This window comes from Schistocerca americana, chromosome X, assembly GCF_021461395.2.
Source record: "Schistocerca americana isolate TAMUIC-IGC-003095 chromosome X, iqSchAmer2.1, whole genome shotgun sequence".
In the NCBI taxonomy this organism is placed as follows: Eukaryota; Metazoa; Arthropoda; class Insecta; order Orthoptera; family Acrididae; genus Schistocerca; species Schistocerca americana.
In genome coordinates this window covers 868,299,296-868,322,142 of record NC_060130.1, presented here as the reverse complement: position 1 = coordinate 868,322,142, position 22,847 = coordinate 868,299,296, and the positions used below count along the sequence as shown (strand labels likewise).

Here is a 22,847-nt window from a genome sequence, read left to right as displayed (position 1 = left end):
ATGGATGTTTGTGATGTCCTTAGGTTAGTTAGGTTTAACTAGTTCTAAGTTCTAGGGGACTAATGACCTCAGCAGTTGAGTCCCATAGTGCTCAGAGCCATTTGAACCATTTTGAACCACAGCGGCCGGCTAAATCTCTGTCTTACCATTATATAATCTATCTGAAACCTTCCAGTGTCTCCAGGCCTCTTCCACGTATACAACCTTCTTTCACGATTCTTAAATCAAGTGTTAGCTATGATTAAGTTATGATCTGTGCAAAATTCTACCAGACGGCTTCCTCTTTCATTCCTTACCCCCATTCCGTATTCACCTACCACTGTTCCATCTCTTCATTTCCCTACAGTCGAATTCTAGTCGTCCATGACTATTAAATTTCCGTATCCCTTCACTATCTGAATAATTCCTTTTATCTCATCATACATTTCTTCAATCTCTTCGTTGTCTGCGGAACTAGTTGGCATGCAAACTTGTACTACCGTGGTAGGCGGGGGCTTCGTGTCTATCTTGGCTACGATAAGGCGTTCGCTATGCTGTTCGTAGTAGCTTATCCGCGTTCCTATTTTTTATTCATTATTAAACCTACTCCTGCATTCTCCTATTTGATTTTGTATTTATAACCTCGTATTCACCTGACCATAAGTCTTGTTCGTCCTGCCACCCAACTTCACTAATTCCCACTATATCTAGCTTTAACCTATCCATTTTCCTTTTTATATTTCCTAACCTGCCTGCCCGATTAAGGGACCTGGCATTCCACGCTCCTATCCGTAGAGCGCCAGTTTTCTTTCTCCTGATAACGACGTCCTCCTGAGTAGTCCCCGCCCAGAGATCCGAATGGGGGACTATTTTACCTCCGGAATATTTTACCCAAGAGGACGCCATCATCATTTAACCATACAGTAAAGCTGCATGCGCTGGGGAAAAAATCACGGCTGTAGTTTCCCCTTGCTTTCAGCCGTTCGCAGTACCAGCACAGCAAGGCCGTTTTGGTTAATGTTACAAGGCCAGATCAGTCAATCATACAGACTGTTACCCCTGCAACCAATGAAAAGGCTGCTGCCCGTCTTCAGGAACCACACGTTCTTCTGGCCTCTCAACAGATACCCTTCCGTTGTGGTTGCACCTACGGCACGGCTATCCGTATCGCTGAGGCACGCAAGCAACGACAAGGTCCATGGTTCATGGAGAGGACTTAACGAATATGCAAAGTGATAGGACGAGCTCAGGCGCGATCCTATCCTTCGTGGCACAGTCGGAGAACAGTCGAAGCACAGTACCCTGTGAGGGAACCGGCCCTTACAGGGGTGACTAATATTTTGTCCGTTGAGCATATTTCCTTGCGTGGATTCTATCCTGATACTTCAGAGTCGAGCGCTACCGCAAAGGCGTGCGTTTGCGACCTGGGGCACCGAGTCCGGTCACAGCTGAACACGCGTTAATAGTTACGCGACGTACATCGAGATACCGGCTGCGAACGTTCATTGCGGATTATGCGGCGGCGGGGTCTGTGTTCGCGAGCAGGAAGAAGCAGCGGTGTGCGGGAGTGGGGACTAGGGCAACGTAGCGCTGTTTGCGCGGTTCGGCGCCAGTCGAACACCAGACATGGTAGCGCGCCGACTGCCGCTGCCTCTGCTGTTGCTCGCGGCTTGTGCAACCGCCGAGCTGCGTCTCGTCTCAGTCGTAAGTCCGCGCCTCTGCTGTCACAGCCTAACTCCGCCATTCAACTACTAAAAATTAATGGTTCGACAGCTGACAAGGGGACCCTCCATACTGTAAATCACGGATTTTGATGCGCTTCAAGTATGTTGTAGAGGCATTTACCCTGAGTGCCTGGCTCTCCGGTTTTTTAGCGACGGGCCTTGGTTTTTGAGAAAATGAATTTTGAAGTTCATTGCGCGATTTGCATATCCGTAACATTGCATATATTTCGAGCAAGTCAGCGTAGCGCAGCGGTAAAGGTTCACGGCTACCGCGCCGGAGGTACTGTGTTCGAATCCTGCTCCCATATGTTTGTTTTATGTATACAAGAACCGTCCTGAAAATTTGGTCCTAACGTTCAAAAACTAGTAGACGAATTAACTGGGAAATACTGAAATGTAGTGGTGCACGAAATCCGGGAAGTTCACGAAACTGGTGTACGAAGAATTTTTGCGTTCTGTAATTCTTCCGTACGTGGGACAGAAATTTTTTTTGTACATTATCGACTCATGGGGAGGGCAAACCGATTCAACTTATACGATCATCTATTCACTGATGAAAGCGAGCACCTGCACCCTAAAAGTGGTCCCACCAAAGTACACTCCTTATTGCCAACCCTGCGATGTTTATTTTTACCGACAGGTGAAAATCTTCACGTAATTATTCAGAATTCTCCCGACTTGGTGAAAGACAATAGAGAGATCGCTTCTAGGGAAGATTCGATAAAATTACATTCGCTTAACATACATCAATCCAGCGCATCTAATTTTAAAAGCATGATTAGATACGCATGGTTCGCATCGAAATTGGCGGATGAAAGAGAAATCTTTTTGAATGCAAAAGAATTGTGTTTCGCGGTATCGCTCATGAAGAAACCGTGCGCCTGCAAGACGGTTGCTTTCATAAAATGAGCGTGGTGCTCCGAAACTTTGTGCTTCGGTTGTTTCTATGATAAGTATCACCCACAATATTGTTCTGTCACATCAAGCAATGTGCACGATGAAAAATAAGGTTTTGTAATATTGTATGAAAGAAAAAATTAATAACTGAATATATCTTTATAATTTCGCACACTTTACACTGTTTGTTGATACTTTTTGAAATAAAATTGAAAAATTCGGTCGATTTTGAAAAAAAAATAAAACAAAAATACAAGAGCAGGACTCGAACACAGTACCTTCACCGGGATAGCCGTGAACTTTTAGCGCTGCGCTACGCTGACTTGCTCGGAATATATGTAATGTTACGGGCATACAAAGCCCGCAATGAGCTTCAAAATCGATTTTCTCAAAAACCAAGGCCCGTCGCTAAAAAAACGAATAGCCGGGTACTCAGGGTAAGTGCCTCTGCAACATATTTGAAGCGCATCATAATCCGTGATTTACAGTATGGAGGGTCCCCTTGTGAGACTCTTTCCGACGTTTCCCTCGCTGTGCCTGTTTTATCCGACCTCTTCATCTTCCGTGTTGTCCATTTTGTTCTTAGGTCTCTTTTCCGCATTCGCAGTTGCTCAAGGATTATACGTTGTAAACCGTATTTCACAGTTATAATAAAAGTCTTATTTTGGCCATTAGCGTTTCAAATCTTAGGTAGTCACTGTAACAATGCGGTTTTTCTTACAAATCTGTTGGCCAAGATGGTAAACAGTACTCGTGTATTAAATTAAATTTGCATGAAAAACCACATCGTTGCAGTGACCACTGAAGACTCTTTGAAATAAAACGAAACACATATGGTCTAAATGACTTCCATTACAGTCGTAGAAGACTATACGACGCGTGGTCAAAACGTTACGGAAATTTTACATTTCACGGGATTTATACATTTGAGTCTCAAATTTTTTTTATCTTGTTGGTACATATGTTCCTGGTGTATGTTTGCATTTTAAGCCGTTTTGAATATTTAGTTAGTTGTTGACAGTCGAAAAGATTATACGTGTTTCTAGTGATCGGCGAATTTTTATTGTCGAAAAAGATGGCTCACAGAATTTGCATTAAATTTTGTTTGAAAAATAGAATAAAGTGCAGCACCACATTAGAAATACTTACTGTGACTTTTGGCGAATCTACTATGAGTAAGACATGAGTTTACTAGTGGCATAAACGTTTCAAAGAGGATCGAGAAGACCTTGAAGATGACGATCACCCTGCACCCCCTAGCACGTCAATTGCTGACGAGAGTGTGGAAGAAGTAAAGAAAATGGTTCTGGCACCGCGGAATCACCATCAGAATGTTTGCTTATAATGTTGGCATATCCTCTGGCTCATGCAAAGTAATTTTAGCATGTTTTGGGCATGGAACATGTAGCAGCAAAGTTTGTTCCGAAATTGTTTAATTTCGACCAAAAACGATGTCGCGTGGACATCGCTCAGGATCTGCTGAATGAAGTCGACAACGTCAGAGAACTTCTAAAGAAGGTTGTAATAGGTGACGAAACATGAGTATCCGTGTATGACGTCGAAACCAAGGCCCAAACGTCCCAATGGAAACTGCCTGAAGAGCCAAGACCGCAAAAAAATTCGACAAGGTCTATCACATGAGAAGGTTCTTCACATGTTTTATCCCATTGTAATCGGGTAGTTCATCGTGAGATCTTGTGGTCGTATGGTCAATAAGGAATACCACCTGAAAGTTACGCTCCGTTTACTTGAAGCAATCCGAAGAAAACGACCAGAATTGTGGCAAAACCAATGGTGAAAATTGCATCACCATAATGCTCCCACTCACACCTCAATGCTTGTTCGTGATTTTTTGGCAAAGAACAAAAGCGTTATGTTGCTTTAACTGGATATTGCCCCTTGTGACTTCTTTTTATTCCCGAGATTGAAGAGAAACACGGAAAGACTTCGTTTTGCCACCACTGATGAGGTAAAAACAGAATCCTTTAGGAGCTGAACACCGGAAAGAAAAGTGAGTTCCAGAAGTGCTTCTATAATTGGAAAAAGCGCTGAAACAAGTGTATTATATCTGAGGGGAATTGCTTTGAAGGGCATAAAGTTGACGTTGATGAATAACTAAAGATTCTTTAAGAAAAAATTTCCCTTATTTTTTGATCACATCTCTCATACAGAATGTTCCATGAGGAATCGTCAATATTCGGGGATATGACAAGAGCTATCATTCGAAGCAAAAAAGTCTAGTAAACATGGGCGCTAAAGTGCATACCTAATGAGCTATGGGCACTTCATCTCCGATGATGCGATCAAATTTTTTATGCTGCAAGCTTTCCATATTTTCAGAGGTGGTAGTATGGACCAAAACACGAAAAAAAGTCGGTAAACATGGACTCTAAAATGCATACCTTAACAGCTATGAGCACTTTTTCATCTTCGCTGCTGTGGAAAAACACATCTTTCTTTTACTCAACAAGTGCTCATACCTGTTAATGTAAGCATTTTCGACCCCGTGTTTACCAGATTTTTTTTGGGTCCATGCAACCTTCTCCCAAAAAGCGAGGAGTCTGCAGTAGAAGAGATTTGTTTCACAGTATCGAAGATGTTCTTCAGGCATGCGTTTTAAAGGCCATGGTTACTAGAAATTTCTGTTTCGAGTGAGCGTTCCTGTCATATCTCTGAGCAGCTTGTCCGAAAGAAACATGGGGCCAAACCAGTTGCAGGCGTATTTATGTTAATGAGTAGTCGTAAACCTGATTCTAGCACCAAACATAGCCGTGGGACGTCTTTCGGACATAATGACCAGTTCTGAACTGTAAGGTTTTAAGCACAAATTTTGCTCCACCTTCTAGCGAAAATCTATTTACGAAAGTAAGGTGCACAAAAGCTAAGTCAAAATAGTGTGGCTTTGCCACGCCACGTCTGTTTTAACACACTTGTCTTCACATTATTACTAAATTATACACATTTCGATTTCGTTAGAATAAACGTATAAGAGTCGAAGGATATGAAAGGGAGGCTGTAGTTGAGAACGAAGTGAGACAGAATTGTACCCTATCCCCAACGTTATTTAATCTATGCACTGAGCTAGTAGTAAGGAAAACGAAAGAGAAATTTGGAAAAGAGATCAAAGTTCAGTGAGGAGAAATAAAAACGTTTACGTTTGCGAATGAAATTGTAATTCTGTCAGAAACGAATGTGAGTCTGAGTTAAGCAACATATTCAGCTATATGTGTTGTTGTTGTTGTGGTCTTCAGTCCTGAGACTGGTTTGATGCAGCTCTCCATGCTATTCTATCCTGTGCAAGCTTCTTCATCTCCCAGTACCTACTGCAACCTACATCCTTCTGAATCTGCTTAGTGTATTCATCTCTTGGTCTCCCCCTACGATTTTTACCCTCCACGCTGCCCTCCAATGCTAAATTGGTGATCCCTTGATGCCTCAGAACATGTCCTACCAATCGATCCCTTCTTCTGGTCAAGTTGTGCCACAAACTCCTCTTCTCCCCAATCCTATTCAGTACCTCCTCATTAGTTATGTGATCTACCCATCTAATCTTCAGCATTCTTCTGTAGCACCACATTTCGAAAGCTTCTATTCTCTTCTTGTCCAAACTATTTACCGTCCATGTTTCACTTCCATACATGGCTACACTCCATACAAATACTTTCAGAAATGACTTCCTCACACTTAAATCTATACTCGATGTTAACAAATTTCTCTTCTTCAGAAACGCTTTCCTTGCCGTTGCCAGTCTACATTTTATATCCTCTCTACTTCGACCATCATCAGTTATTTTGCTCCCCAAATAGCAAAACTCCTTTACTACTTTAAGTGTCTCATTTCCTAATCTAATACCCTCAACATCACCCGACTTAATTCGACTACATTCCATTATCCTCGTTTTGCCTTTGTTGATGTTCATCTTATATCCTCCCTTCAAGACACCATCCATTCCATTCAATTGCTCTTCCAAGTCCTTTGCTGTCTCTGACAGAATTACAATGTCATCGGCGAACCTCAAAGTTTTTATTTCTTCTCCATGGATTTTAATACCTACTCCGAATTTTTCTTTTGTTTCCTTTACTGCTTGCTCAATATACAGATTGAATAACATCGGGGAGAGGCTACAACCCTGTCTTACTCCCTTCCCAACCACTGCTTCCCTTTCATGTCCCTCGACTCTTATAACTGCCATCTGGTTTCTGTACAAATTGTAAATAGCCTTTCGCTCCCTGTATTTTACCCCTGCCACCTTTAGAATTTGAAAGAGAGTATTCCAGTCAACATTGTCAAAAGCTTTCTCTAAGTCTACAAATGCTAGAAACGTAGGTTTGCCTTTCCTTAATCTTTCTGTGTAACCAGTCGCTTATCAATGGAATATTTCCTGAATGTTTGAAATATGCTGAAGTTAAGCCACTGTTTAAGAAGGGAGGTAAAGAAATAGCGTCAAATGTCCGTCCAATTTCATTTTTGCCAGCGTTCTCAAAAATTTTAGAAAAAGTAATGTACAATTGGCTTTATAACGATCGTTTCACAAATAACATACTGTCAAAGTCGCAGTTCGGATTTCTAAGGGGTTTTGATATTGAGGAGGCTATCTACACTTACAGTGAAAATGTACTTAATTCAACAGACAAGAAATTGCAGGCAACTGGTATATTTTGTGATCTGTCAAAGGAATTGTGTAAAACACAATATCCTTTTAAGTAAATTAAAATATTATGGTGTAACAGGAAAAGCTGCAAAATGGTTCAAATCTTATATCTCTGACAGGAAACAAAGGGTGTTATTAGGAAAGAGACATGTATTAAGCTATCAGACAACATCCAACTGGGAACTAATTACGTGTGGAGTTCTACAAGGTTCCATCTTAGGGTCCTTACTTTTTCTTGTGTATATCAATGACCTTTCATCAGTAATATTACCAGATGCCAAGTTTGTTTTGTTTGCCGATGATACAAACATTTCAATAAATAGCAAATCAAGTGTAGTCTTAGAAAGATCGGCTAATAAAATATTTGTGGACATTAATCACTGGTTCCTAGCCAATTCTTTGTCACTAAACTTTGAAAAAACACACTACATGCAGTTCAGAACTTGTAAGGGGTGTCCCACGACTATATGCCTAACATATGATGACAAGCAGATAGAAGAAGTGGACACTGTTAAATTCTTGGGATTACAGTTTGATAATAAATTCATCTGGGAGGAGCACACCACAGAACTTCTGAAGCGTCTAAACAAATCTCTATTTGCAATGCGAATTCTGTCAGACATAGGGATTATAAAAATGAAAAAGCTGGCATACTATGCTTACTTTCACTCCATAATGTGATATGGGATTATTTTTTGGGGTAATTCATCAAGACAAGGGCACAGAAACGTGCAATTAGAGTTATATGTGGTGTGAACTCAAGAACATCCTGCAGAGGCCTGTTTAGGGAACTAGGGGTACTAACTACTGATGCCCAATGTATTTATTCCTTAATGTAATTTGTCATTAAAAATATATCACTTTTTCAGACCAACATCTCAGTTCATGGAATCAATACTAGAAATAAAAATAATGATAACAAGGATTTGAAGCCACTTACTCTTGCACAGTCCGCAACTCGTGGTCTCGCGGTAGCGTTCTCGCTTCCCGAGTACTGGGTGCCGGGTTCGGTCCCCGGCAGGGTCAGGGATTTTACCCCTGCCCTGAGATGGCTGGGTGTTGTTGTGTCGTCTTCATAATCATCATTCATCCTCATTGTGGTCGGAGGAAGGTAACGGCAAACCACCTCCATTAGGACCTTGCCTAGTACGGCGGTGCTGGTCTCCCGCATCGTTCCCCTACGCTCTATCAAGAAGCATGAGACTTCATTTCCATTTCCACTCTTGTACAAAAATGTATGCATTATTCAGGAACACACATTTTCAATAACTTGACAGCAGTCATAAAAAGCTTAACTACCAATGAAATTCAGTTTAAGAGAAGCCTAAAGGATTTATTGGTGGCCAACTCCTTCTACTCCATTGATGAATTGCTCAGTAGAACCAACTGATACACACACACACACACACACACACACACACACACACATATATATATATATATATATATATATATATATATAAAAATACGATCTGACTTCTGCACCATTTCAGTGCCGTAATGTGTTCATTGTAAATAAGTATTGTAGTAGTTCTGTTACATGTTTATTACCTTGTAAATAAAAAAACTTTTTTTATTTTAAATTCAGTGCATTAATGCGATATTAGTAAATGAGTGTTGTAAAATGAGCCTTTCATATAGTGTTCATTAAAAAAAGACGAACATTCCACTAGGGTCCTCTGGAAGATACTAGCTTGTTTTAGCTGTAAATATTTGCCGTGTATTATTGTTTCTCTGACATGTTCTACATTCTGGAGGACCTCCTCACTACGGATCAATTGGAATGAAAGTAAATCTAATCTAATCTAATCAACGGAAGTGAGAGAGAAGCTGAACGGAATGGCTTGTGTCTTGAAAAGGGGGTTATAATCCGATCATCAAAAAAGTAAAACAAGGGTAATGGAATTTAGTTGAAGTAAAACAGCCGTAGTTGCTGGAGTTATATTAGGAAAAGTTAAAGTTCTGCGTTACGGCCCTAAGCGGGCCAATCGAGCCCGACCGATCGCCATATCATCCTTTGCCTATGGTGTCACTGGAATTCGGTATGTGATCAGCACATCGCTCGCCCTATCGTTGTCGGGTTATTAGATTAGGAAGACAGTAAAAGTAGTTAAGGGGTTTGGTATTTGAGCAGAAAATAGCCGAAGTAGAGAGTATACAAAATGCAGACTGGCTATACCAAGGAAAGCATTTCTAAATAAAATAAATGAACATCGAATATACATGTAAGTATTGGGAAGTCTTTTATGAACCTATTTGTTTGGCGTGCAGCCTTGTGCGGAAGTGAAAAGTGAACGATAAGCTTTTTAAATGTGGTGCTGTAGGCAAATGCTGAAGATTAGATGGGTAAATCGCGTAGCTAATCTACGGCTACATCTACACTCCGCAAGCCACGTTATGGTGTTTGGCGGGGGGTACTTTGTGTACCACTGTCGCTTCCCCTTTTTGCTATTCCAGTCTCGTATGGTTAGCGGGAAGAACGATTGTTGATAAGCTTCTTTGTGGGCACGAATCTCTCTAATTTTATCTTCACGTTACTTCCGCGAGACATACGTAGGAGGAGGCAATATATTGGCTGACTCTCCTACGAACGTACACTCTCGTAATTTTAACAGTAGACCATAACGTGATTCAAAACGCCTCTCTTGCAATGTCTGTCACTGGGGTTGAATGAACATTTCCATTTCCGTGACGCTTTGCCGCTTACTAAATCAAAATGAAAGGAAACGTCGCCTACATCGACCGTCATGATCTATGGTAAAAGTTACGTAGTGTCCCCCCCCCCCCCCCTTACATATTTCAATAAGGCGCGAACGCTGACCTTACGCTTCGCTACCGGTCATTTGTTTACCACAACCAGATTTTCTGCTTTCACATTCATTGTCTTCGCCAACTCACAAATAAATTGTCACCTTCCAAACTAAACTATACCTCGGGCTGCGCTACAGATCATTCTGTCACCACGACGACGATTTCAGGGAGGATTCAACGCTTAACTTCAGCAGTGTCGTATGTTTAGTATGAGAGTGCTCCACCTAGTTTCCAGGTTTCTTGAATAACACGACTGCCGAGAGGCCAAAGAACTACTACATCTACATCTACATAGGTACTCTGCGGTTTACACTTACGTTTCTGGCAGAGTATTCATCGAACCTCTTTCCTCATTATTTTCTCTATCGTTCTACTTTCCAACAGCGCGCGGGGAAAACTAACACTTCTTCTTTCTGTGCAAGATCTGATTTCTCTTATTTATTACAATGATTATTTCTCCCTATAGGTAGGTGTGAACAGAGTATTTTCGCATTCGGAGGAGAACGCTGAAAACCGAAATTCCGTGAAAAGATCTCGCCGCAACGAGAAACGCCTTTGTTTTAATGCAGTGGCGGGCAAACGTTGCACGCGGCTCATGAACGCACAGCGCTGCACGTGTGCTGTTCGCGTGCAGGCGTCGACCGGGGCTGTGGCGACAGCCGGCAGGTTGCGGCAGTGTAGTGCCAGGCTAAGCTGCGGACATTGATGCGAAGCGAGCACTATGTAGTGAACGTTGTATTTCAAGAAACGGAGAAGTGGAGATTTGCTATCTTTTAAAAAGTAATGGGAGAATCATTTTTTCTTTGTGCAAAAACGTGAAAATTCGAAATGTTTAATATGTGGCAGTATTCTCGATGGTCAACGGAAGTTTGGTATTGAAGGCCATTATAATAAATTTCACAAGGACGAGTACAATTTATTGTCGGATTCTGAGCGGGTGGGGAATTGACTGAGCTTAAGAAGAGCGATCTGACGATACCAGATGAATCTGTCGTAGTTGGCCGGCCGGAGTGGCCGAGCGGTTCTAGGCACTACAGTCTGGAACCGCGCGACCGCTACGGTCGCAGGTTCGAATCCTGTCTCGGGCATGGATGTGTGTGATGTCCTTAGGTTAGTTAGGTTTAAGTAGTTCTAAGTTCTAGGGGACTGATGACCACAGCAGTTAAGTCCCATAGTGCTCAGAGCCACTTGAATTTGTCGTAGTTGCTGTTGTCACGAGAGATCTGCAACTTTCTCTCGTCATGTCTCTCATCTAACTGATTTAACATTTTATGGAGCACTGTTTTCAAGTTTTCAGGACGACAACAATAATAGCCCAGCGGTATATGCAAGTTATAAGACTGCGCTTAATATAGCGAGAGCTGGAAAACCATTTGCTGAATTAATAAGTCTCGGTTAAGAGCTAACATCAGTGATGAAAATTTACGTAACTGTTTGTGTTTGTCTGTATGTAGAAATTTTGTTCCAGGTATTAAACGTATTGTAAACTCCACCTGTGATAATTAAATAAAACGTATCGTAGGTAATAGGTACTCTTTCAAACCATGATTTCTTTCAAGCACTCCTACTAACCTTATTCATTCACTCAATACAGCAAGCTAGGAAACAAAACGCATTACAGAGGAAGGAGCGGACAGAAGGTATGGTGGGGATGAGAGATAAGCGGGTGGCCAGCTTGCCCCTGTGTGCACGCGGAACACCTGTTAACTGCACGCGTGCAAGCGCACCGCACATGTGCAGGATTCCTGCCCGCCCCTGTTTTAATGCATACCACTGCAACTCGCATATCATATCCGTGGCACTCTCTCCCCTATTTTGCAATTATACTAAACGAGCTGCCTTTCTTTGAACGTTTTCGATGTCCAGTCTGGTAAGGATTCCACACTGCAGCAGAACTCAAGGAGAGGACGGAAAAGCCTAGTGTAGGCAGTCTCTTTAATAGACCTGTTGCACCTTCTAAGCGTTTTGCCAATACAACGCAGTCTTTGGTTTGCCTTTCCTACAGCATTATCTATCTGATAATTCCAATTTAATAGGTAATAGTAATTCGGTAAGTATTTAGTTGAAGTGACAGCCTTAGATAGCACCATACAGATATCTTGTCCGAATCATTTTGAAATTGGGTTTGATCTCCCGATGGACTTGCTAGACGGGAAATGACATCATTATCTGCAAACAGTCTAAGATGGCTGCTCTGACTGCCTCCTAAATCGTTTATATAGATCAGAAACGACAGAGGGCCTATAACACTTCATTGGGGGACGCCAGATATCACTTCCGTTTCACTGGATGACTTTCCATCAATTACTACGAACTGTGAGCTTTCTACAGGAAATCACGAATTCAATCGCACAACTGAGACGAAACTCCGTAGCATGTAACTTGACTATATTGAGGTACTAAATCAAATTGAGGACAAAATAAATTTATGATACAAATTGACACAAAGAACGGATCGATTGATATGCACATTCTGAGGCATCGCGGATTTAGCGGTATGGTATTGGAGGGAAGCACTGGGGGTGGGGAATAAAAATTTTGAAGTAGACCAAGGTATAAGAGGATTCAAATGAAACCCGGTCACTAGTGTAAAGTAACGGTAACGGTTTTATTAATTCAAAAATGTAGTTATACACACTACACATATTCAAAAATAGTCTCCAAAACTGCTGGCACATTTACCCCATTGCAACACTAGCCGGTCGATTCCATCCTTGAAGAAGCTAATAGGCAGCTGTCGGAACCAGACCTGGACCCAGCCACACACTTCGTCGTCCGCTGCGTATCGATGTCCGCGAATAGTTTGTTTTAGAGGTCCAAACACATAAAAGTCACACGGTGAAACGTCGGGAGTTTACGGTGGACATTCCAGCGTTTCCCACCGAAACTGCTGCGTGTCGTCTTTACCACATTGGCCGTGTGCGGGAGGGCATTATCAAATGGTTCAAATGGCTCTAAGCACTATGGGACTTAACATTTGAGGTCACCAGCCCCTAGACTTAGAACTACTTAAACCTAACTAACCTAAGGACATCACACACTTCCATGCACGAGGCAGGATTCGAACCTGCGACCGTAGCAGCCGCGTGGTTCCACACTGAAGCGCGTGGGAATTATCATGCAGGAGGATAACGCCATTGGATAACATGCCTCGGCATTTTGACTTGATGGCTCGTCTAAGGTTCTGTAACGTGGCTTGATAACGCTGGCCATTGATGGTGATTCCCCGTTCCAGGAATTCGACAAGCAGTGGGCCCTTGTGGTCAAAAAAGGACATCATGACCTTACCAGAAGTGGTGTGCACGGAGGAGGAGGAGATAAGTGTTTAACGTCCAGTCTACAACGAGGTCATTAGAAACGGAGCACAAGCTCGGATTAGGGATGGGAATCGGCCGCGCTCTTTCGAAGGAACCATTCCGGCATTTGCATGAAGCGATTTAGGGAAATCACGGAAAACTTATATCAGGATGGCCGGACGCACGTTTGAACCGTCGTCCTCCCGAATGCGAGTCCAGTGTGCTAACCATTGCGCTACCTCGCTCGGTGGTGTGCACGGCCTTTGATTTTAATGGAGGTAGTGAAGTCACATGTTTCCACTGCCTGCTCTGACGCTTGCTTTCCGGTTCAAAATGGTGACACCATGTTTTGTCACCTGTGACAATACGCGACAGAAAGCCGTATTCCTCCTCGTGATAACGTTGCAGATGACTCAAAGATAGCGCCATTCGAGTATTTCGCTGTTCGGCGCTCACTTGGTGAGGAACCCAATGCGCATAAATTTTTCGAAAGAACAAGTGTTGATGCATTACGATGTGGACGGTGCCCACACTAATACCCAGTAGCCGATGGATCTCGTCCACGGTGATTCTGCGGTTGTCCAAGATTTTTGAATGCGTGCATAGTGTACGCGACATCTCTGCCAGGGAAATCCCCGCCGCATCTAGAAATAAACTTTCTCGCAGACAAAAGGTGACGGGGCTATACGAACTGACGGGAATAAACCTGAACGCGTGAATGCCAATCGATACTTGTTTATGTGGTTGACTGGGTGTACGAATGATCAGCGTTGTTATAATTAATAGCGAAATCCATAGCTTCAGACTACCAGAATGGAAATAAACGATTAACAGGAATAACATTATAAAGATTATATATTATCTTCTCGGTGTATCCAAGAAAATGAAATTCTGACAGAAAATTTATGCCAGATCGCTACACTAGAAAGGACCAGTTGTACAGTCCGCGGTTAGCAGACGCTAAAGTTCTATTCTCGGAACAGCGCGGAAAACGCGTTGTACGAACACGTAATAACGCCTAACAGGAGAACAAGCGCGGGATAATTAAACCGGTAATTCAGTCATGATTAGTGAAGTTAACTGGAGAATAAGTTTTGACAATGACAGAATAGTTACAGAACTAGTCAGGGAAAGAGTGTTTGTCAAAAATGGTTCAAATGACTCTAAGCACTATGGTACTTAACATCTGAGGTCACCAGTCTCCTAGACTTAGAACTACTTAAACCTAACCAACCTAAGGACATCACACACATCCATGCCCGAGCCAGGATTCGAACCTGCGACCTTAGTAGCAACGCGGTTCCAGACAGAAGCGCCTAGAACCGAGTTTTTGTCAGAACGAGGAAGGAGAAGAAACGGAGACATCACACAAATTATATAGAAGAATATGACGAATCCTAATTTATATAAAAATTTCGTACTACTACTTTTCGCTCTCTTGCTTGAGAAATTGGAGCGTACGAATGAAATATGAAACTATTTCATAACATAAAACTTTTTGATTGTAGTAGGCCTCATAGGCATTTGATATTGGTGCTTCGTGAATTATATCCTGTTGTGTCACAAAAATGACCCCTTGTGTCAAAACAATCTCGCTTATTTGGCGTTTTATCTAGCAGACAGTGACAAAATAGACGTAATCAAATCGAGAAACCGCACCAGTCTTTGGTGCTATTCCTATTAACAGCTTTTTCAGTATTAGACAACGACATTTTGATTTTTCATGTAGTAAAACGTTTTTACGAACTTTGATGAGGTAATAGATTCTTTTGCAGAAAGGAAAGCACGCCGTGTACAGCTGTAGCAAGATGAGATAGGAGAAATTGCTGGGACCTACGGTTTGAAGAAATGTGTACTGTCTTGCTTGTCTCTTGTCTTCACTGGTTTTATGTTTCCTACATTTAATTTTATGTCCCACAAAAGTGAAAGCTGTTAGCTAATAGGCAATAAAGAGTGCAAATTTTCTGAAGTGTTCTTATTCGCCCGGTTACAAATAATCGTAGGATGTCAAGTCTGCCGACAGGGACGGGAGAGGCACCACAGGACATTTTACTTTCCACTGCAATGAATATTGGTTTGATGGCTTCCATTACAAAATATACACGTTTGAATTCCACAGAGTGAAATACATTGACGTGCGATAGAAGAATGCTGTGTGAAATAACATCTCTTACGTTTCCTCGAACATATGTTGTATATATCAAACTCTTTAGAAAGATGTGCGCTACAAAATGGACATATTTTTGTAAAATCTATTTTTTTTAATTTTTGACGTCCTATCTCAAACGCTCGAGTAGGGGAGGTGCCACTATCAAGTTTTTGCCTCGGTTCGGAAATATCGTAGATTCGGGGCTGACATTATGGCCACCGACCTATTAGTGATATAAACCCGTCCAAGCGATAGCAGCGTCATCTGGCCAGAAATGACTGCTAGTCAGACATACACGCGGTGTGTTTAGTATCAGTGAGCGTACTGCCCGAATGTACATTTGGGAAGTCTCGCGATGTATCTGAGTTTGACCGAGGGCAGTTTTGATGGCCCGGAGGCTCGGCATGAGCATTTTGGAAACTGCACGACTTGTCGGGAGTTCGAGAAATGCTGTAGTTTGTGTGGCGGAACCAAGCTGAAACCACGTCCAGACGTCATGGGGTTGGGCGGCCACCCCTCATTACAGGTGACAGACGTCGTAAGCTGGGCGGACTGGTAAACCAGGACAGGCGGCGAACTGTGGAGGAGCTAACACCAAAGTTTAATACTGAGCAGAGTAAAAGTGTGTCTGAACACACAGTGCACAAAACACTCCTAACGGTGGGCCTCCACAGCCGACGACCCACGCATGTGCCAATGTTAACACCATGACATCGGCAACTACCACAGAAATGGACACGTAACCTCCGGCACTGGACGCTGGCGCAGCGGTAGAGCTTTTCATGGTCTGATGAAGCCCGATACCTTGTTCATCATGCCGATGAGAGGGCACGATTCCGACATCTTCCAGTGGAACAGCTCATTGACATCTGTACAGCTGGACGGAGACAAGCTGGCGGCGGCTCTATTGCGTCTGGGAAACATTCACGTGGACATCCATGGGTCCAGTGGAGCTCGTGCAAGGCACCATGACGGCCAAGGAGTATCTTACACTGGTTGCAGACCACGTACACCCCTTCATGACAATCACGTTTCCTAATTGCAGCGCCGGCCGAAGTGGCCGTGCGGTTAAAGGCGCTGCAGTCTGGAACCGCAAGACCGCTCCGGTCGCAGGTTCGAATCCTGCCTCGGGCATGGATGTTTGTAATGTCCTTAGGTTAGTTAGGTTTAACTAGTTCTAAGTTCTAGGGGACTAATGACCTCAGCAGTTGAGTCCCATAGTGCTCAGAGCCATTTGAACCATTTGAACCTAATTGCAGCGACATTTTTCATCAGGCTAATACGCTATGTCACAAGGCCAGGAGTATGATGGAGTGGTTAGAGGAACACAGTGGCGAGTTCCAATTGATGTGCTAGCCGTCTAACTCGCCAGATCAACTTCCTCCAGTGACCTACCAAGACCTCATTGCTTCCATGCCACGATGCGTTGCCGCTGTTATCTGTGCAAAAGGTGGGCATACCGGCTATTAGGTAGGAGGTCATAATGTTCTGTCTGATCAGTGTAAATGATGCCTATAATTAGAAGGCAGATGCACTCGCAAAAACTGATTAACAGATAGCTGGAAGTTCTACATAACTGTCACACATTAGGAAAATACTACCCGTGCTACCGAAAACATTCTTTTCTTGGAATATCTTACAATAAAAAATATTTGTTCATGTAATAGAAGCCTCTGTCATTTTATTTGTTTCAGACATCGTACAATTCATTGCTACTCATAGGCAAGGTTTGAAGTGTCGTCTGCGCATGAAATTTAACAGCAGTCTGCATTGTAATACACTGTTGTTGTTGTTGTGGTCTTCAGTCCTGAGACTGGTTTGATGCAGCTCTCCATGCTACTCTATCCTGTGCAAGCTTCTTCATCTCCCAGTACCTACTGCAACCTACATCCTTCTGAATCTGCTTAGTGTATTCATCTCTTGGTCTCCCTCTACGATTTTTACCCTCCATGCTGCCCTCCAATGCTAAATTTGTGATCCCTTGATGCCTCAAAACATGTCCTACCAACCGAGCCCTTCTTCTAGTCAAGTTGTGCCACAAACTTCTCTTCTCCCCAATCCTATTCAATACCTCCTCATTAGTTATGTGATCTACCCACTTTATCTTCAGCATTCTTCTGTAGCACCACATTTCTAAAGCTTCTATTCTCTTCTTGTCCAAACTAGTTATCGTCCCTGTTTCACTTCCATACATGGCTACACTCCATACAAATACTTTCAGAAACGACTTCCTGACACTTAAATCTATACTCGATGTTAACAAATTTCTCTTCTTCAGAAACGATTTCCTTGCCATTGCCAGTCTACATTTTATATCCTCTCCACTTCGACCATCATCAGTTATTTTGCTCCCTAAATAGCAAAACTCCTTTACTACTTTAAGTGTCTCATTTCCTAATCTAATTCCCTCAGCATCACCCGATTTAATTTGAATACATTCCATTATCCTCGTTTTGCTTTTGTTGATGTTCATCTTATATCCTCCTTTCAAGACACTGTCCATTCCGTTCAACTGCTCTTCCAAGTCCTTTGCTGTCTCTGACAGAATTACAATGTCATCAGCGAACCTCAAAGTTTTTACTTCTTCTCCATGAATTTTAATACCTACTCCGAATTTTTCTTTTGTTTCCTTTACTGCTTGCTCAATATACAGATTGAATAACATCGGGGAGAGGCTACAACCCTGTCTCACTCCTTTCCCAACCACTGCTTCCCTTTCATGCCCCTCGACTCTTATAACTGTCATCTGATTTCTGTACAAATTGTAAATAGCCTTTCGCTCCCTGTATTTTATACCTGCCACCTTCAGAATTTGAAAGAGAGTATTCCAGTCAACATTGTCAAAAGCTTTCTCTAAGTCTACAAATGCTAGAAACGTAGGTTTGCCTTTTCTTAATCTTTCTTCTAAGATAAGTCGTAAGGTTAGTATTGCCTCACGTGTTCCAACATTTCTACGGAATCCAAACTGATCTTCCCCGAGGTCCGCTTCTACCAGTTTTTCCAATCGTCTGTAAAGAATTCGCGTTAGTATTTTGCAGCTGAGACTTATTAAACTGATAGTTCGGTAATTTTCACATCTGTCAACACCTGCTTTCTTTGGGATTGGAATTATTATATTCTTCTTGAAGTCTGAGGGTATTTCGCCTGTCTCATACATCTTTCTCACCAGATGGTAGAGTTTTGTCAGGACTGGCTCTCCCAAGGCCATCAGTAGTTCTAATCAGTAGTTGTCTTGTGACAGCCAGAGCGAGAGCACCAGCAGCAGCGAGTACTGTTTGTATAAAGCGTTTATTTTGCATTTTGTTTACGACCTTCCACTAAGGAAGGGATTCTATTTGTGTTTACCTGCTCTGCATAGTAACTAACAGTTCTTGATAAAACTTTACGTAGTTTTCGTGTTAGATTTCTTAGTGTTTTCTTGATCGTTTAGAACAGAAAGCGCCCTAAAACCGTCTTTTGTTTGTTTCGCGGCCGTTAGCCACTAGTCACTTGAATCAGCAGTTGTCTTGTGACAGCCAGAGCGAGAGCACCAGCTGCAGCGAGTACTGTTTGTATAAAGCGTTTTTGTACTTATTTGCTGCGCTTAGCTTTTAAATAGTTTTTCTGGGAAAACCTAGCGTAGTTTTCGCGTCTCGTATTTCAGTGAGTGTTTCTTGATTATCAGAGTAGCTCATCAGAAGATTATCTTGGGAATTTGTCACCGTATAGAGTAGGGTAAACATAGTCATGTGTAGGGACTGTGGTTGTTGTGAGCGGACGCAAGGAGAATTGGCCACTCTTCGGGGGCAGGTGGAGGCTTTGTCTGTTAGGCTCATCGAGCTCGAGGCGCAGGCGTCGGCTCGTAGTGGCGTTGGGGCAACTGTGGTGAGACCTATGCCTACTTCGGTGGCCTTGGAATCACATGGAACCCCTGATGTCGCTGCGTCTTCCGGCAGTGAGCATCTTACCGGTCAGCCATCACTCCAGGGTGAATGGCGGACAGTGGTGGGCTCGCGCGTGCCTGGCCGAAAGGCGAAGGTGGGATCTGGCCGCGTGGCAGCTGCCTTACCCCTTTCCAACAGGTACGGGGTGCTTCCTAGTGGTGATGACATCGTTTCCGAGCCACCACAGGATGCCTCGCCTGTTGGGCCAGTGGCCGATTCTCCGGCAAGGTCCCGACAGTCACAGAGGGCGGGCCTATTAGTTATAGGGAGCTCCAACGTTAGGCGGGTTATGGAGCCCCTTAGGAAAATAGCGGGTAGGTCGGGGAAGAATGCCAGTGTGCACTCGGTGTGCTTGCCGGGGGGTCTCGTCCGTAATGTGGAGGAGGCCCTTCCGGCAGCTATTGAACGCACTGGGTGTGACCGGCTGCAGATAGTAGCACATGTCGGAACGAATGACGCCTGCCGCTTGGGTTCTGAGGCCATCCTTGGTTCCTTCCGGCGGCTGGCTGATTTGGTGAAGACAACCAGCATCGCACGCGGAGTGCAAGCTGAGCTTAATATCTGCAGCATAGTGCCCAGAGTCGATCGCGGTCCTCTGGTTTGGAGCCGTGTGGAGGGTCTAAACCAGAGGCTCAGACGACTCTGCGACTATAATGGTTGCAAATTCATCGACCTCCGTTATTGGGTGGAGAACTGTAGGGCCCCCCTAGACAGGTCAGGCGTGCACTACACACCGGAAGCAGCTACTAGGGTAGCAGAGTACGTGTGGCGTGCACACGGGGGTTTTTTAGGTTAGAGGGACCCCCCCCCCCCCTTGGGCGAAACGATAAAATACCTGACGGCTTACCAGAGAGGACATTATCATCGTTGATAAAGAACGTCCGTCCTCAGAGACCAAAAACAGGAAAAGTTAACGTAATATTGGTAAACTGCAGGAGTATCCAGGGCAAGGTTCCTGAATTAGTATCTCTTAGTGAAGGAAATAGTGCGCATATAGTATTAGGAACGGAAAGTTGGTTAAAACCGGAAGTGAACAGTAACGAAATCCTAGACACAGAATGGAATATATACCGCAAGGATAGGATAAACGCCAATGGTGGAGGAGTATTTATAGCAGTAAAGAATTCAATAATATCCAGTGAAGTTATTAGCGAATGCGAATGTGAAATAATCTGGGTTAAGTTAAGTATCAAAGGTGGGTCAGATATGATAGTCGGATGCTTCTATAGACCACCTGCATCAGCAACCGTAGTAGTTGAGCGCCTCAGAGAGAACCTGCAGAACGTCGTGAAGAAGTTTCGTGATCATACTATTGTAATAGGGGGAGACTTCAATCTACCAGGTATAGAATGGGATAGTCACACAATCAGAACTGGAGCCAGGGACAGAGACTCTTGTGACATTATTCTGACTGCCTTGTCCGAGAATTACTTCGAGCAGATAGTTAGAGAACCAACTCGTGAAGCTAACGTTTTAGACCTCATAGCAACAAATAGACCGGAACTTTTCGACTCCGTGAATGTAGAAGAGGGTATCAGTGATCATAAGTCAGTGGTTGCATCAATGACTACAAGTGTAATAAGAAATGCCAAGAAAGGAAGGAAAATATATTTGCTTAACAAGAGTGATAGGGCACAAATCGCAGAATATCTGAGTGACCACCATCAAACGTTCATTTCTGAGGAAGAGGATGTGGAACAAAAATGGAAAAAATTCAGAAACATCGTCCAGTACGCCTTAGATAAGTTCGTACCGACTAAGGTCCAAAGCGAGGGGAAAGATCCACCGTGGTATAACAATCATGTACGAAAGGTACTACGGAAACAAAGAAAGCTTCATCATAGGTTTAAGAGTAGTCGAATCATAGCTGATAAGGAAAAGCTGAACGAAGCGAAAAAGAGCGTAAAGAGAGCAATGAGAGAAGCATTCAACGAATTCGAACATAAAACATTGGCAAACAATCTAAACAAGAACCCTAAAAAGTTTTGGTCATATGTAAAATCGGTAAGCGGATCTAAATCCCCTATTCAGTCACTCGTTGACCACGATGGCACCGAAACAGAGGACGACCGAAGAAAGGCAGAAATACTGAATTCAGTGTTCCGAAACTGTTTCACTGCGGAAAATCGTAACACGGTCCCTGACTTCAGCCGTCGCACGGACGCCAAAATGGAAAATATTGAAATAAACGATATCGGAATTGAAAAACAACTGCTATCACTTAGTAGCGGAAAAGCATCCGGACCAGACGAGATACCCTTAAGATTCTACAGTGATTATGCTAAAGAACTTGCCCCCTTTCTATCAGCAATTTATCGTAGATCGCTGGAAGAACGTAAAGTACCTAGCGACTGGAAGAAAGCGCAGGTCGTTCCCATTTTCAAGAAGGGTCATAAATCAGATGCGAATAATTATAGGCCTATTTCGCTTACGTCAATCTGTTGTAGAATAATGGAACATGTTTTGTGTTCTCGTATTATGACGTTCTTAGATAATACAAATCTCCTTCATCATAACCAACATGGATTCCGCAAACAGCGATCATGTGAAACTCAGCTCGCCCTATTTGCCCAAGAAATTCACAGTGCCGTAGACACTGGCGAGCAGATTGATGCCGTATTCCTGGACTTCAGGAAGGCATTTGATACGGTTCCGCACTTACGTTTAGTGAAAAAAATACGAGCTTACGGAATATCGGACCAGGTTTGTGATTGGATTCAGGATTTCCTAGAAGAAAGAACACAACATGTCATTCTTAACGGTTCAAAATCTGCAGATGTAGAGGTAATTTCGGGAGTACCGCAGGGAAGCGTGATAGGACCTTTATTGTTTACAATATACATAAATGACTTAGTTGACAACATCGGTAGCTCCGTGAGGCTATTTGCAGATGACACGGTTGTCTACAAGAAAGTAGCAACATCAGAAGACTCGTACGTACTCCAGGAGGACCTGCAGAGGATTAATGCATGGTGCGACAGCTGGCAGCTTTCCCTAAACGTAGATAAATGTAATATAATGCGCATACATAGGGGCAGAAATCCATTCCAGTACGATTATGCCATAGGTGGTAAATCATTGGAAGCGGTAACGACCGTAAAATACTTAGGAGTTACTATCCGGAGCGATCTGAAGTGGAATGATCACATAAAACAAATAGTGGGAAAAGCAGGCGCCAGGTTGAGATTCATAGGAAGAATTCTAAGAAAATGTGACTCATCGACGAAAGAAGTAGCTTACAAAACGCTTGTTCGTCCGATTCTTGAGTATTGCTCATCAGTATGGGACCCTTACCAGGTTGGATTAATAGAAGAGATAGACATGATCCAGCGAAAAGCAGCGCGATTCGTCATGGGGACATTTAGTCAGCGCGAGAGCGTTACGGAGATGCTGAACAAGCTCCAGTGGCGGACACTT

At 43.1% G+C, this 22,847-nt stretch overlaps 1 protein-coding gene across 1 annotated transcript in view; it reads left to right on the top strand.

Moving 5' to 3' along the window:
• The first annotated feature begins 1,545 nt into the window (after nucleotides 1-1,545).
• Nucleotides 1,546-22,847, top strand: part of LOC124554728 (venom acid phosphatase Acph-1-like) — a 265,787-nt gene continuing 244,485 nt past the window's right edge. The window contains exon 1 of the mRNA XM_047128374.1: nucleotides 1,546-1,683. Coding sequence (XP_046984330.1) covers nucleotides 1,606-1,683 — 78 coding nt within the window. The 5' untranslated portion in view covers nucleotides 1,546-1,605. The remainder of the gene's footprint in view (nucleotides 1,684-22,847) is intronic.